Source organism: Thamnophis elegans, chromosome 2 (genome assembly GCF_009769535.1).
Source record: "Thamnophis elegans isolate rThaEle1 chromosome 2, rThaEle1.pri, whole genome shotgun sequence".
NCBI classification, from domain to species: Eukaryota; Metazoa; Chordata; class Lepidosauria; order Squamata; family Colubridae; genus Thamnophis; species Thamnophis elegans.
The window spans coordinates 30,168,905-30,185,146 of NC_045542.1; the positions used below are offsets into that span (position 1 = coordinate 30,168,905).

Below are 16,242 nucleotides of genomic sequence, written 5' to 3' on the forward strand. Positions count from 1 at the left end.
CAGGAAAACAAACTGTAATTACAACGGTGGTATATCCAATTGTAAAGGAAAACTTGATCTGAGTTTTGCTTCTGCCCAACTGTTATGCCTAAATAGACAGATAGACGGATGGAGGAATGGACGGATGGACAATTTCTTAGATCTTTTGCCATCAATACATAAAATTGATTTTGGAACTGTAATATCACTGTGCTCTTTATGGTTTTTAAAGGTTTTTTTTTAAAGGAAAGGTTTTTTTTCTTGGCTTAACATGCTACTATGAATCAGTATTTTTGAACTACTTTATTATAACATTATATCCCCACTTATAGTTTACCACTTATAGTTTATTACCAGTATAGGTCATGTGCAAAATCTTATTACTTCAACTTAATAGTTTTTCTAGTGAAGTTCTAATGAATTGCTGCTTGGAGGCAGAAATTCATGCTGTACAATTTATTGGTTGAGAAGAGATATCAATAATTTTATTTTTCTGACATTTAAAATTTGTGGTTTGGTTTTTTAAAAAATACTATGAAATTAGCTAAGCCAAATCCTCGTATCAATGATGGCTAACATTTTTGTCATTCCATGCCGAAAGTGAGCATGCACATGTGACAGTGTGGGTGTGAATGCCCATACCCATAATGCCCCCCGTGGCTCATTTTGGGCCTAGCAGGCCTCCCTGCAGCCTCCTCCTCCGGACCAAAAATGGCCTGCAGAGGGGTGGGGGGAGCACTGCAACTCCCTATGCCCCGCACATGCAGAGAAGAGACTCCAAAATCCTGGTTGACGGGAGGCGCGCACACATGTGCAGTGGAGCTGAGCTGGGGCAACAGCTCACGTGCCCGTAGAGAGGGCTCCATGTGCCACCTGTGGTACGCATGCCATAGGCTCGCCATAACAGCCTTATATGATAGTTACTTAGTTGAGAATGAAAGTAAAATAGTCCACTGGAATTTCAAGCATACAATCTGTATTCAATTGCGATACGTTTTATTATTTTTATAATGATAGTGAATACATGGGAACATTAGACACTTGTCATATGCATTTCTTTTGAATTTATGTGAAATTATTTTATAAATTATTAATTCCATCCTGGAGGGAAAAGTGTTTTCACAATAGATAGACCAATCTTATTGGTATAGTAAAATATTCTTATATTTTAATCCATTTGATAGTCACAATGAAATTCATAGCTTCCCCCCTTCTTATCTTTGCAATGACTCCTCTGCCTTGTCCTCTCTGACAGCTATATATAATTGATTTAAACTTTTTGTTTCCTTTTTAAAGTAACAATTTAAATACATATTTTCGATTTATTTAGGCTAGGTGACCGAAATATTACAAAATGCATGTTAAACATAATATATTCATATTGTTAAAAATTGCTTTATACATGTTTATAAGAAGAAGCAATATTTAAAAGCCCTTATGATATAATGTCAATTTTTCACAGAGAAATATGGAATGTTATACATCTTAATATCAACAATATTAGAACACTATGAATGTTCATGGTAGTAGTTCTGCTTTGTAAAAAAGGTTTTAGCCAATTGCTGTAATTATCTAGACGTACATAGATCCCTGGATTTTGTGGTCGGCCACAACCACGGCCAAAGCTGGTTATTCCTACCAGATAATATTGTGCCACATCTTGGATATAACACATCAACGGTCCGCCACTGTCTCCCTAAAAAAATGAAGGAATTAATTTGAATGTTAATTAGAATGCATTTACATTTTAAGATATTGAAGGCCTATTTGGACATGAATTGTTAAAATATTTTTTCTAAATATATGGAAAGTTTGAATTAGGCAATCTTGTGAGTCATTTAGAGAGCAGTGTTACAAAGTGCACTTAGCATTCAGCCCATTTAATTAAATGGGGCTACTTTTGGGTAAGTTGTGCAAGATTGCTAAATCAGTGATTTAGTTAAATGATTAGCATTACTAAATATCTTCATTAATATTTTGGGCATTCCATTTCCAGTATAAATATGCTTACTTTAAAAGTTAAGATATACATCTAGAAATACATAACAGTATTCATCCTCTGCTAAGTTTTATGATTACTACATATGCAATGTTGAAATGAACCACTTTCAACCTTTATTTCAAAATTGTTTTGTATGGACACAAAGTGGTTGAAATATTCTAAGCAAAGTAAAAAATATTACTTGAACTAAATTGTGATGTTTGTTTTCTCACAGAAAGTATCAATTTTATTTCCTAGATTTGTAAATTTATTTGCTTGACTAGTCAAATGGTACCAATCAGGATTTTATGGCAAAATAATTAAAAATGAAATGATTTCAGTTTTACCTGACAACTATCCACAGCTCCACTTGCAGAGCCAGCACAAAACATATTTGTTGTTACAATTCCACCATACCAATCATATCTGTTACAGATACTTTGTGGAATAATATCAACCCGTGCTTCTTGTAATATGTGCTTTTTTTCACCTTTAATGAAAAAATAAAAAGTAATGGTACAAGTATACTTATACTTAAAAAAATATAACTCAATAAGCAAAACGGCTGCCTTCTGACGCTATTTACTTTTTGAATAGCAGCAATGTTTTCAAAGATAAAAATGAATTTTTTAAAAAGATTTATCCACAATGACATAGTACAAGTATTGGGAGGGAAGGCATATATTTTTATACAATGTGTCATAGAGATTAGTAATTTTTTTTATTTAGCAGAATCCTACATGTGAAATAAATATATGGTATTCTGCAAATATACATTATTATGACCTGAAGTCACAACAATAAACCTATTTATTTACTAATCCTACGCAAAGGAGTTAAATGGATTTTTCATGATTGAATTTTTAAAGCAAAATACTTTACTCTTACTAGCTCAGTATGGAAGAATGTGAACACTATTTACAAAGCAGAGGTTAGAATATCACGATCAGAAGTTTCAGAGTGATTGGTACAATGTCAGCACATGTATGGAAAAGTTGAAAAAGTTCATGAAACAGCAAGTGTGAGGAGCAGAATATTTTAATTGAAAGCGCGTGATAGTAAAGGTTGTTTGTTCTCTGTTATGTGAACTTAAACTATATGCAGCTTTTTTTCTCTTACAAGGTTTACATGATTTTGTCCAAGTCCTTTTCTCTCATAACAATGGCAAACAATTTTATCTATATAGATGCAAGTACTGTATACCAACTCATTGTTCTTTGTCCTTGCTTTGAGCTGATTCTCCTTCTCCAATAAACATTATTTCTTGATTCATGTTCTTATTTGAGACATAAAGATACCACAGTCAAAATATTTTGCTTAGAGCAAATTTTTGTATGTATGTATGTATGTATGTATGTGTATGTGTATATATATATATATATATATATATATATATATATATATATATATATATATATTCATATTCATATTCATATTTATATTCATATTTAGAGTCACAACCCCTGGTAAGCCCCAATTATGGGAGGAAGCTAACTGCTTCCATCATCTGTCAGTCGGCTCGTCACAAGAGTCCATCACGACAGAAACCCAATATTTTTACTGTTGCCTTTGTTATATTTGTGTTTAATGGCTACCATTTGTGCTTAATGGCTAAGACGTTCACCTAAGATGCAATACAGCACAGGTTCGAATCCCAGTAAGGGTATGGCTAGCTAATGAGAGCTAAATAGCTTGAAATAGATCTATACTAGTCTCCCTTTATTTATTTATCAGCACAAATACACACACACACACAAATATATATATATAGATAGATAGAGAGAGAGAGAGAGAGAGAGGGAGGGGGAGAGAGAGAGAGGGAGAGAGAGAGAGAGACTGGAGAAATATATATATATATATATTTCCTGAGGTTTTCGCAGGTGTTAGTATGTAGGTCTTTGATTATTCGGGTTTTCTCCCGCGTAAAATTGGAAGTGTCTTGGTGCCGTTTCGACGAAGTCTCATTTGTCATCTTCAGGCTTGTTTGCTCGGCTTCGTGCTTCCATTTGGCACGACCAAGGACCAGAAGCCAGACCGCAACTGCACCATTAGTCACTTTAAACCCCTCCAATCCTTATATGAAGCACAAACCCCCAACCAATCAGAACACACCTCCACCCAATCAGAACACAGCCAAGCTCCCACCCAATCAGCTCAAACCCCCACTGGCAGTTAAAAGGAAGAAACAGCTGAGATCTCACATTGCTTCTGGAAGCACGAAGCCGAGAAAACAAGCCTGAAGATGGCAAATGAGACTTTGTTGAAACAGCGCCAAGACACTTCCAATTTTACGCGGGAGAAAACCCGAATAACCAAAGACAGACAGACAGACATATATATGCACGTACATACAAACATACGTGTCTATAGATACACACACTTCCATTTTTTTAAAAAAATCATTGTTTATTGCTTATTATAAAAACAGGACCAATGCTTATTGAAATTGTTGAAACTGAAGAAATAGCTGCATATAATGCTCAGTAATTGATGAAACAAAAGCAATATAAGCACAAACTGTTTAATACAAATACACATTCCCCCCACCCCACCCCCAATTTCCTATGTATCATAAAGGTCACCCTAGGCTTTTTTCTACTTAATGGGATAAATGGAAGTAACATAGGAAGAATTTACGAGTTCAGTGAAATTATGACTGTACTCAACATTAAATTTACAGGGAGATTAAAACATTTACCTTTCTCATCTGCAGTTCCCCATCCTGTTATATAACATAGAGTATCATTCCCTAGAAAAAGAGAACTTGGAAATAAGCAGATAGGCTGGATATAATCATTAAATTTGATAGGATTTTTAAATATGAATACTGCAATATCATTTTCATACGTTTCCTTGTTGAAATGAGAATGGATTATAATTCTTTTGATTTGTCTCTCTCTAGTGTAATACTGAGGATGATAAAGATGATGTAAGCCAAATACAGCTCTCCAAAACTCTGGGCTCCTAGGAGAGGGGAAAAAATGATATATTGTAGATAATGTTTATTATAGAATTATGACCAGTTCTATTTAAGAATTGACATGACATCTGTTCTTGGCAAAACTACTAAGCTTCTTACCAGACCAAAATTTGAATCAGGAATCCTATGTAGAATCCGAAATTTGATTATCGATAGGAAACCTGCCTTTACTACAGTTATGTGAAAAAGTCCTGCACGCTTTACGGTTTTTGACATTTTTTGGATAGGCCATTGATTTTATATTTCTGTCACGTTCCGGTGTTCACGTTGCATACAAACAGAGATTCAGTTTGTTTGGTGAAAAACTTTTATCTCTAAGAAACTACGTGATAACCAGCACTAAATGACAATGATACAAAGGTAATCAAATCCAAGTCAGTTCTAACCAAGTTAACACTGTCACCCATATATATATATATATATATATATATATATATATATATATATATATATATATATATATATATATATATATATATATTATATATATATATATATTTATATTTGTGGTTTTCTTATTTTTTTTATTTGTGCTGATAAATAAATAAAGGGAGACTAGTATAGATCTATTTCAAGCTATTTAGCTCTCATCAGCTAGCCATACCCTTACTGGGACTTGAACCTGGGCTATATTACATCCTAGGCAAACTTCTTAGCCATTAGGCCACAGGCTCTTATCCGTTATCAGCGAAGCCAGGGTGAAAGGTATCCTCCACCCAGATGACACCCACCCACCATCACCAACCCACACCCTTAGCCACACCCCCACTCAGTGTCATCATAGCCTCTTTCCTGGTTAGCCGCATCCGAGCAAAAGAGTTACATCAGAGTAGGCAGTTGGACCCGAGTAGAAGAGTTACATCAGAGTAGGCAGTTGGACCCGAGTAGAAGAGCCAGCCACATGCAGCTACAGACTCAGTCAACATCAGAGAGGCAACATCAACGTGGCAGCGTTAGTGGCGTGTAAGCATGGCCGAGCGGGCATGGTGATGGACAGGTTCCCCCTGGATGGCAGCCTGAGGGCTGACAATTTTATGCTAGTGCTATGCAAATATTGTTATATTTAAATAAATACTGGTGGTTTTTAAATGAAAAGCATAAGCTTTTTGCAATTTGGTGCTGTTTGGATGGGGATTGTGAATTTTCTTGCATGCTTACAATGACTATGAAAACAGATTAACTGATGCATACCCAGTGGCATACATGTTGCAATTACTAAGGCTGATGCTAATGTTTTCATTATTTAACATTTTTATTGTTTGTGGCTCTGAAAAGGACAGTTTAGGAAACCAAGCATGGTTACTAATATGAAATTGGCTAGCCCTTATTGCTTATCACCAGGCAGCATTGCTTTGGCATAGACTGTATAAGCCTTTGCACGTGATCTTTGGTGACAATGTGGTGCGAGGCTGCAGTAATGGATTCAAACAGCTCCTGCTTGGTCTTCGGATGCTTCTTGCTTATTTTGTAACCGATCTTGGCCCACAAGTTCTCAATTGGATTCATATCCGGGCTCTGAGCTAGCCAATCCAGAAGTCAAACACTATGCTTCTTCATCCACTGCTGGACGGACTTGGCTTGATGACAAGGAGCGTTGTCATCCTGGAAGTAAAAGTCCTTCCCTACAAGTTCCTGAGCTGAAGGAAGCATGGTCTTTTCCAGGACTTCAATATACTGCTTGGAATTCATGATTCCCTGCATGATTTGTATCTGACCAATACCAGAAGCAGTGATACAGCCCCAGATTATGACGTGCAATGGATGCTTCAGAGAGATTCAGCCAGTACAGCCTAAATTCTTCAGCTGGAAATCTTCTGACATACTTATTGCACTAATTCCCAGTCAAGTAGAAATTGTTCTCGTCACTGAAGATGACCTTGGCCCACTGTTTGTTGGTCCACTTGGCATACTTCTTGGCCTACGCACATCGACAAGAGTGGTGAGCGTCTGTGAGCAAAGGTTTACTTCAAGCCCTGCAGCCTTTAAGCCCTCTGGCAAGCAGTCTGCGATGCACTGTGTTTGTGTACACTTTTATATCACATGTTTCACCCCAAATTCTTGTAATCTGAGGTGAAGTGAGCTTCCTGTCAGCCATTGAAAGGCGTTGCAGAGCCCAATCTTGCCATTTTGTCGACTTTCTTGGTCTTCCAGAGCAAAGCCTGTCATCAACTGAACCAGTTATTTGTTATTTTTCAACCACTCTGCTCACCATGGAGCAATGGCATTTCACTTTCTTGGCTATTTCTGTACTGGAATAATCCTCTTCATGAAGCACAAAGATGTGATGCCACTGCTCAGTACTGATGAAAGCAAAGGCCTTCATCCTTGCCCACATCCAAAGCTAAATTAAATTTCTCGATGCTTTTCATCCCTATTTATAGTCAGAGAGTATGACAACATTGATTGGCTCATAGATTTAGCCTCTGTGCATTTTGATTGGTCAGCCAAGCTCACTGCTGATTAGCTACTTTTGGTCCTAACATTCTTGAAAATTCAAGTTGTGTTTGTTTGGAAAAATGCTAGCACATTTGGTCATTCTCTTGCACAATTCCCTCAACCTTTATTAAATTGTACAAGATAGAAATGATATTGCTATTAGCTCTCAGATTTTGTGTACCAAATCATTGGAAAACTACATTTTATTTTTCAATTCACAATTCAGGTAGTTGTCACTTAACAACAACTGAACCCAGAATTCTGTTCGTAAGTCATTGTGATCATTAAGTGGGTCACCATGTAACTAATTCAGTTTTACAACCACTTTTATGATGGTTGTGAGTCATGCAGTCATTAAGAGAATTATATGGTCATTAAGTGAATCATGTCATTAAGCAAGTCCATTCTCCCTCCCCTTTTTTTGCTGAAAACTAATTAAAAATGAAAGAAATCAGCCCAAAAAAGGATTTGAGGGAGGTACAGGCTTTCTCCATTGCTACTGTTAGACCACTTGCTGGTAAGACTCCAATTCCCTGATTCAGAAAAATATTCCTTTCTCTTAACTACTAATTTCTGGAATAGTTTTGGTTGGCTGATTTCTCCTTTAAAGATAACATGCACTCAGCTAACTTTGACTTACCTTGAAATCTAAGCAATTTAGGATCTAGATGGTATTTCAGTGGGAATATTTAGGAAATCTCAAGCCTGTAGGCCACACTGTGAAGCCCCCCCCCCCCAAGAAAAAAATATCAAAAAAATGACAAAACTAGTTCTATATTATTGGTAAGAATATTATTTGGATCTATAATTACCTGTAATTATAAAAGGTCACACTCAACTTTAGGTACACCTAATCATTTTCTCTTTCCAATATCCATTTGCTCTTTTAATATCATATATTGGTTGACAAATTTCCTTTTCCAAGGTTTTATAGATGCTGTCAATTCCAAATTGAAAATCTGCCTCATTATCTGCTTTACTGTCTATTCTAGACACCTATAAATGTCTATTCTTAGCAAAATTGCTAGGCTCTTAATATCTAGAGCCTAATGAGCACTTAGTGGCATTTTTGTTATTAGATTGCTAACCTCCAGTGCAAGGTTTCTTTTATTATGACAATCTTAATAGGAAGGACCAATGAAAGACATGGCAACTATTAGGATTTGATCATTTTATGGGACTTCCAGGGGAAAAAATGGCAAACTGAAGATGACAATTGCAGTGGAATAGAGTCAGCAAGTGACTGCAATAGAATAGAATAGAATAGAATAGAATAGAATAGAATAGAATAAACAGAGATGGAGATCTTCTAGTCAAACCTCTGCTTAGGCAGAAAACACTACACCACTTCAGACAAATGTTATTCAACATCTAAAAAACTTCCACTGTTGGAACATTCACAACTTCTGGAAGCAAGTTTTTCCACTGATTAATTGTTCTGGCAGGAAATTTCTCCTTAGTTCTAAATTGCTTCTCTCCTTGATTTAGTTTCCACCCATTGCTTCTTGTCCTATTCTCATGTGCTTTGGAGAATAGTTTGACTCCTTCTTCTTTGTGGCAGCCCCTAAGATATTGTTCTTCAGCCCCGTTCTTCAGATGCTTTAGCCTCCAGTCCTCTAATCATCTTTGTTTGGTCTTCTCTGCACTCTTTCCAGAATAACAACATCTTTTTTACATCATGGACACCAAAACTGGATGCAGTATTACAAGGCCTTATCAAGGCATTATAAAGTGGTATTAACACTTCATGTGATCTTGATTCTATCCCTCTGTTTATGCAGCCTAGAAATGTGTTGACTTATTTGGCAGCGGCTGTTGCACACTGCTGGCTCATATTTAAATGGTTGTCCACTAGGACTTCAAGATCCCTCTCACAGTTATTATAATCCCTCTCACAAAGTTATTATAATAATTCTTCTCTGGACAAGGAGATCACCCATAAGTTCTCCAGTCAGCTGCTCCTTGCAGGATGATCACAAGATGGCAGTCTCTAGTGCAGTGATGGCAAACCTTTTTTGCCTTGGGTGCCAAAAGCATGTGTGTGTGCTTTCGCGCATGCCTGCATGCCCACACCCATAATTTAATGCCCCCTTGCCATGCTCCTACGCATGCACATGTGACTACCCTCCCTGCTGCACTGCACATCAGTGCATGGCTTTTTTGGAGCCTGGGAGGGTGAAAACGGCCTTCCCCACCCCCACTGGAAGCCCTCTGGAGGCCAGAAATGGTCTATTTACTGACTTCTGACTCGCGTGCCTGCTGATATGGCTCCGCGTGCCATCTATGGCACATGTTCCATAGGTTCGCCATCACAGCTTTAGTGGGTTTAAAGCTCTGAGAGACCAATGAATAACCATCTTGTTTTGTAGCTTTTCAGCTGTTAGGAATATTGATAACTTGGGAGAGTTTTCTTCAATTGTTAACAAAAGAAGTTTTAACTATAAGTTTAAGAACTTAATTTTTTTTCAATAAGCAACAGGCTAATTAAAACTTTGCTTTTAAAAAGATACAATTGGACTAAGGTGCCAGATAAGTTTGAAATAAATTCTGGGAATTAATTTTAGAGCCGAGGTGGCGCAGTGGTTAGGGTGCAGTACTGCAGGCCACTTCAGCTGACTGTTATCTGCAGTTCAGCGGTTCTAATCTCACTGGCTCAAGGTTGACTCAGCCTTCCATCCTTCCAAGGTGGGTGAAATGAGGACCCAGACTGTGGGGGCGATATGCTGACTCTGTAAACCGCTTAGAGAGGGCTGAAAGCCCTATGAAGTGGTATATAAGTCTAACTGCTATTGCTATTGCTATTTTAAAGAATTATAAATAATTCTTTCCATGGAAAAATGCCTATCTTTTGATTTAAAAAAAAAGATTTAAAAATTGGAAACTAAAGGGAACTAAAAAATTACAATTAAAGGGAAAAAAATCCAATTTTGATTTACAATGAAGCAAAATTGGTCATATTTAAAAATATTTTTGATCAATGGTCCCAGAAGTTAATTTTAAGTGTCTGCCTCTATAATTAGATAAAAAGATCCTATTGAAGAGAAGCAAGTATTACCAGACATGATAAAGACTGATGTGAAAATAGAATTAACAGACTATGAGAATGACATAGAAGAAGATTTTACATTTGATATACAAAAGAAGTTAGCTTATATATTAATAATTGAAAGGGATATTTACAATCCCTTTTTATTGTACCGTATATACTCGAGTATAAGCCGAGTTTTTCAGCCCACTTTTTGGGCTGAAAAAAGCCGCCTCGGCTTATACTCGAGTCTACAACTGGATCCGGCAGTGCTGTTGCCTGTTGGAGGAGGAGGAGGCGAACCAGCCGGCCACCGCCAGCCCCGCCGCTCTTCCCGCCCCCTTCCAAGCCCCACAGTCCAGCGGACGCAGCAGAAGCAGCCCCGGGGCTCCGCTGCATTTTCTGGACGGGGTCTCGCAGGAAGGAATCCCCTCTCCAAGGGATCCCCGTCCAGAAAATGCGGGGAGCGGCAGCGGAGCCCTGGGGCTGCTTCTGCTCCGTCCGCTCCTCTCTGCTCTCCTGTCGCCAGCTGGTGGGGCTGACCCTGATCCATAAACACTGCCGAATTCAGCCTCGGATCTTTGTCGGGACCTCTTTCTGGTCCGCCTCTGAAGTCCATATTCTCCATAGTCTCTCGAACTGCTCCCCCCCACCTCCAGTTTCTTCCTAGTTTGATCCCACGTGCCGCTGACCTAGGAACCGCATACCTCCCAGCAGTTTTTTCAGGCTGCTCCCAGATGGGAAGGGAGGGGGATTGTAAACCCCTTCCACACCCTGGCTCCTTTTCTTCCAGAGTTCAGGCTCTCTTTCTTTCTTTCTTTGAAAGAGAAGCCCAAATTAGCCAAAGGGGGGAAAGCGAGCGAGCGAGCGAAGCAGTGGGAGGGGGAAAGGTCCCTGTGAAGCCCTGCGGCCAAGGAGCGCTGCCTGCTTTTTAAGAAAACCTGGAAGGGGAAGAGGGCGGGTTTTTTCCCCCTCCCTTTTTCTTTTCGTTCCCGTGGCTCAGCCTCTCCTTTCCTTGGGGCTGTCACGTTTACTGTTTACAGTTCCTATAAAAACCCCTCTGGCTCCAACGGGACCTCTTCCAAGAATACCGGGTGCAAAACTGCGCTCAGTTTCTGAAAGGTGGCCACGATCCCCAGTGGAAAGGCGTTATTCCCCTCAGTTGTGAGGGCAATGCTGCTCGCGACTTTCCCCTAAATGTTGGAGAAAACTTTTCGCCGCTGTCCTCCTCGGCTCATTTGGGAAGGACGATTGTAACAGGTTGAGATTTCCTTTCAAAACAAAACAAAACCAACCCCTCCCCCGGTCCCAATGTTTCAAACAACCCCCTTTCCTGCTGGGAAGAGCCCAGCCAACCCCCCGTCCCTTCCCATTCGAAAGGGAAGCTCGTATCACCTTCTAGAGAAAGTGGCAAATGCCCTCCGTGACTTCCTTGGTTTCTCTCCGGGCTCTGCTCTTCGGCATTGCCCTTGGGGAAAACTGCCGCGGTTTGTTTCCGTGAATATATTAACAGGCGCGCGGAAAGCAACTAAGCCAAGGAGCGTACGTAGTCCAGCCAAGCGAGTCTAGTTTCCTGGGGTCCCTTGCTCGCTCGCTTTCCCCCCTTTGGCTAATTTGGGCTTCTCTTTCAAAGAAAGAAAAAAAGAAAGAAAGAAAGAGAGCCTGAACTCTGGAAGAGGAGGAGCCAGGGTGTAGAAGGGGTTTACAATCCCCCTCCCTTCCCATCTGGGAGCAGCCTGAAAAACTGCTGCCGCGCCACGCCTGCGCCCCAAACAGAGCTGGGTCCAATCAGCCTTTTTTCCCCTTTTTATGCCCTGTCTCAGACGTGCGGGCGCGCATGCTGTGAACTTGCCCACTTAGATGCACTCTTGTATTTTCCCCTTCCTCTTACGTGCCCCCCTTGGTGCAGCGGGCTAACGCTGGTGAAAGGAGTGGGGTGGACACAACTGGTAAATTATAAACCACAGATTTTAATCCTATTTAATTTTTAATGGTATCAAATTTAGCTATAAAGAAGAGAGAAAGAAAGAGGGAGTGTGTGCACAGGAGTGGGGATTTTCTAAAAATCCCATTGAATCCAGAGGAGGGAAGAAAGAAAGAAAGAAAGAAGAAGTGTGTGCACAGGAGTGGGGATTTTCTAAAAATCCCATTGAATCCAGAGGAGGGAAGAGAGAAAGAAAGAAAGAGGAAGTGTGTGCACAGGAGTGTGGATTTTCTAAAAATCCCATTGAATCCAGAGGAGGGAAGAGAGAAAGAAAGAGGGAGTGTGTGCACAGGAGTGTGTATGAGCTCTACAGCTCTGATGGTGATGACTGCGAACTCAGTGATGATGACAATGTCTATGCTGATAACCTCACACTAGCTAATGCTGAAGCTCTGTTTGGACATACAGATGATGAGGAGGAATCCAGTTTTGAAGGATTTTAACTCTTATGTTTTAGCGTGGTTGCTGAATGAGCTAAGGTTTTTGTACATTTAAAGTTATTGTTGATACCATATTGTTTTTATTGACCCTCTTTTCCACTTACAGAGCTAGTTATTTATTTATAAATAAATAATATTTATTTATTCAAAAACATTATTGGTATCTATTTTTATTTTTGAAATTTACCAGTAGCTGCTGCATTTCCCACCCTAGGCTTATACTCGAGTCAATAACTTTTCCAGCTTTTTGGGGTAAAATTAGGTGCCTCGGCTTATATTCGGGTCGGCTTATACTCGAGTATATACGGTAAATAAAAGTTATATTTAGAAAAAAACAAAGAGTGACTGGAATAATTTCTTATTTTGGATTTACAAAAGAGGCTTACCGAAAGTTTGAATAATTTTATGAGAAGGGACAAAGAAAAAAATAAAATAAATCAAGTTCTACATTAGTTGGAGGAACTAAAAATTAAGACTTCCTCCTTAAATAAAAGTAAGGGAGAAGTAAAAGAAAGATGGTTTATTTGGCTAAGCTTAAAATATATGTTTTTATGATATGTTGTTTATCATATGAACATATAATAGATATGTTATTTCTGGTAACTCTTGATGGACTTTTGCTGACATTAGAACTGAAATGACAAGGTTGTAAGGATTTAATTAAGAGATTGGATATGGGAAAAAGAGATCATTTATAATATTTTAAAAGAAGATGCTAAGTTATAAACATTGTTTAAAATTGTGAGGAAGGGAAATCACTTTACATATTTCTTTCTCTTCACAATATTATTTTTCTTTGTTTTCTAATGTCTTTCAATTTTTTTCTGCAACTTCTACTCTTTCTTTTTTATCTTCTACTTTTTGGTTTGCATCTGTTTTATTTTAATTATATATTTTTTAATAAAATTACTGTATAGATCATTTTAACAATACTTTTATACAATAGATATTTTCTGTTAACTTGTGAAGCTTAATTTGGTTTTGGTTTTGAGTGTTGCTTTGTATAAATCTTGTGTATAGTACTGACCTATGGTATGGGGTATACCTAAAAATTTGATTTGATTGGCATGGAATTTATTTTTTAATATATATTTCCATGACCTTAAATAAAATGTGAGAAAATTAGCTACCTTTCTAAGTTATAAAGTCAAAGGTTGCCTATTTATACAAGTTCTTTATTGTTTTCTGTACAATCAATTCTGTTAAGTTGTTAATTTAGTTTACTTTACTAGGTGGAATATTTCATCTTGCCCCATATAAAACTGTAAATTTCTAATAGTATTTTTATTGCTTGATAAATCAATTCAGGGGGGGAAATATTCATAAAATATACAAATATTTTCAAATCAATTTTACCTCACCTTTTTAAAATCTAAAATTAATTGAAAAATGTTAAAAATTAAAAGATACATACTTCCATCTTTTAATGCAGTGTGCTGCTGTCAGTAATGAGTTGTTAGTAATTACTACTCCACCACAAATATGATGGTATCCTACACCTAAGCTGTAAACTTGAAGACTAACTTGCCATGGCCATGCTCCAAGTGGAGCATCGCGTCCTCCTACAATCCGATTGATTGATACTGTCTCATCCATAACAGGCCTTGTTCCACATTCTAGAAAACAAAACACAAATACTAATTAAATGTAATATTTGTAAATAGTCCATAAAACACACTGCAGTTGGCATTAAAACAGATCCTGGAAGCAATTTCTAATTAGAATATAATTTGAGAGTCCATACTCTTCTTGTACATTATTTCTAAACACTGATCATGCAGAATTTATTAATGTAGGATTTTTTTCAGCCTTCCTTCCTTCCTCCCTCGAATATTTTGTCTAGTAAAGATAATTTAATGATGCTTTATAATGCTGCTCTAATATAACTAGTGTAAATATGGATTGCTTTGATTTTGTCCTGCATGGCCTTTATATTTGTCTAAAACCAACTCTTCTTGCGAGTTTCTTCTCAAGTTGCTATCCATGGTTATGTCAGAGTCACTCTCTGACAGTTGGGCTATGTCATGGGTCCAACCTCTAGTAATCCATTAGTGTGCTTATTTCCCTGTGTACTTACCTAGGGAAACTGATAAATGCTGCAGGTGCTGAGTTGCAAATTACTACCCATGTAAACTTCACAGCCACAAAACCTCTCTGAAGGAGATGGACGGTTTCAAAATTTAATAAATAAATACAAACTAAGTAAAAGGGAAAGCCCAACAATCTAGATACTAAAGAATACAGAAACTGATGGCATAAGCACCCAATCCTTTAACCCAATCCCCCTTACAACTCTTCACTAAAAAAAATTACAATCTCGAGTCTCTATTGATTCCATCAGGTAATTCCTTCCAAAACGCATGGGATTTCAAGTTGAGTGGCAGTCTCCATGGTCAAGCCACAATCAATAATCATGGGGACCAGAATAGTATTGGACTCCTCAATTGTATTAAACTATAGTAGGGGAAATGACAGGGAGGGGAAAATGTGTTCTGCTTTCCATCTACCTTCTCAGAAACCTCCTTCCTAATTTTTAGTGCAGAGACTGAGGGCAAGATTCAGGCAATGAAAAGAAGAAAGGGTACCCAGTCTCTTCCCTATTCCCCTTCCCAACAGCTCCACAAGCTAGATCAGACAAAGAAACCAATGCTGCATATTTTTTTTAATTTTTATTTTAAACACATAAACACATTAACAAAAACAAACACATGACTTAAAACAACATAGGAACAAGAAGTTCCATCATATATCATACAGCAGTTCCGCATCAGTTTCTTTACAGTTAGTGCTTTCCCTTCTATACATTTCTACCTTGCATTCATGGTCTCCTTATTCGTTATCCATTTTATGTACAATTCTATATTTATTTATACTTAGATATTTGTAACAAAATATTGTTTACCTATATTGTGTTTTATATTCTTACTGTCATTTATTCTCTTACATACAATTATAGGTATACATTCACAGTTATTCTTTTTCCCCCCATTCTTATACTTTCGTTATTCCATTTAAAAGGTTATAATATACAGTTTGAGTTGTTTTGTTTACCATCCCAAGTGCCTGTTGTAACACCACCTTGCTTTCCCTTTCTTTTCTCCCTCCCTTCCTTCTCTACTTCCTTCCTTCCTCCTCTCCTTCCCCTTCTTTCTTCCCTTACCTCTCCCCTACTCCTACCCTCTCTCTTCCCCTTCCTGCCCTCTCTCCTTCTCTTTCTCTCCCTTCCACCCTCCTCTCCTTCTCTCTCTCCCTTCCACCCACGTCTCCTTACCTCTTTCTTCTTCCCTTACCTCTCCTCCACTCTTCCTCTTCCTTTCCTACTATCTCTCCTTCTCTTTCTCTCCCTTCCACCCTCTTCTCCTTTCCCTTCCTTCTTCCCTCCCTTCTCTACTTCCTTCCTTCTCTCATATCTTTCCT

At 38.1% G+C, this 16,242-nt stretch overlaps 1 protein-coding gene across 1 annotated transcript; it reads right to left on the reverse strand.

Moving 5' to 3' along the window:
* Positions 1-1,432: 1,432 nt before the first annotated feature.
* LOC116504516 (transmembrane protease serine 12-like) lies at positions 1,433-14,582 on the reverse strand. The gene is made up of 5 exons (XM_032211556.1): positions 14,570-14,582; positions 14,240-14,441; positions 4,659-4,924; positions 2,308-2,450; positions 1,433-1,675 (listed from the first exon to the last, which is right to left on the reverse strand). The coding sequence occupies exons 1-5, from the start codon at positions 14,580-14,582 to the stop codon at positions 1,436-1,438; spliced, it is 864 nt and encodes a 287-aa protein (XP_032067447.1). The 3' UTR covers positions 1,433-1,435.
* Positions 14,583-16,242: the final 1,660 nt, after the last annotated feature.

Bases quoted from the DNA above. Each gene is read 5' to 3' on its own strand.
- LOC116504516 (XM_032211556.1), bottom strand. The intron at 4,925-14,239 runs GTATGTATCTTT...CCCCTCTCCTAG, and splicing joins CACTGCATTAAAAGATGGAA to GAGCCCAGAGTTTTGGAGAG. The intron at 1,676-2,307 runs GTAAAACTGAAA...TCATTTTTTTAG, and splicing joins GAGCTGTGGATAGTTGTCAG to GGAGACAGTGGCGGACCGTT.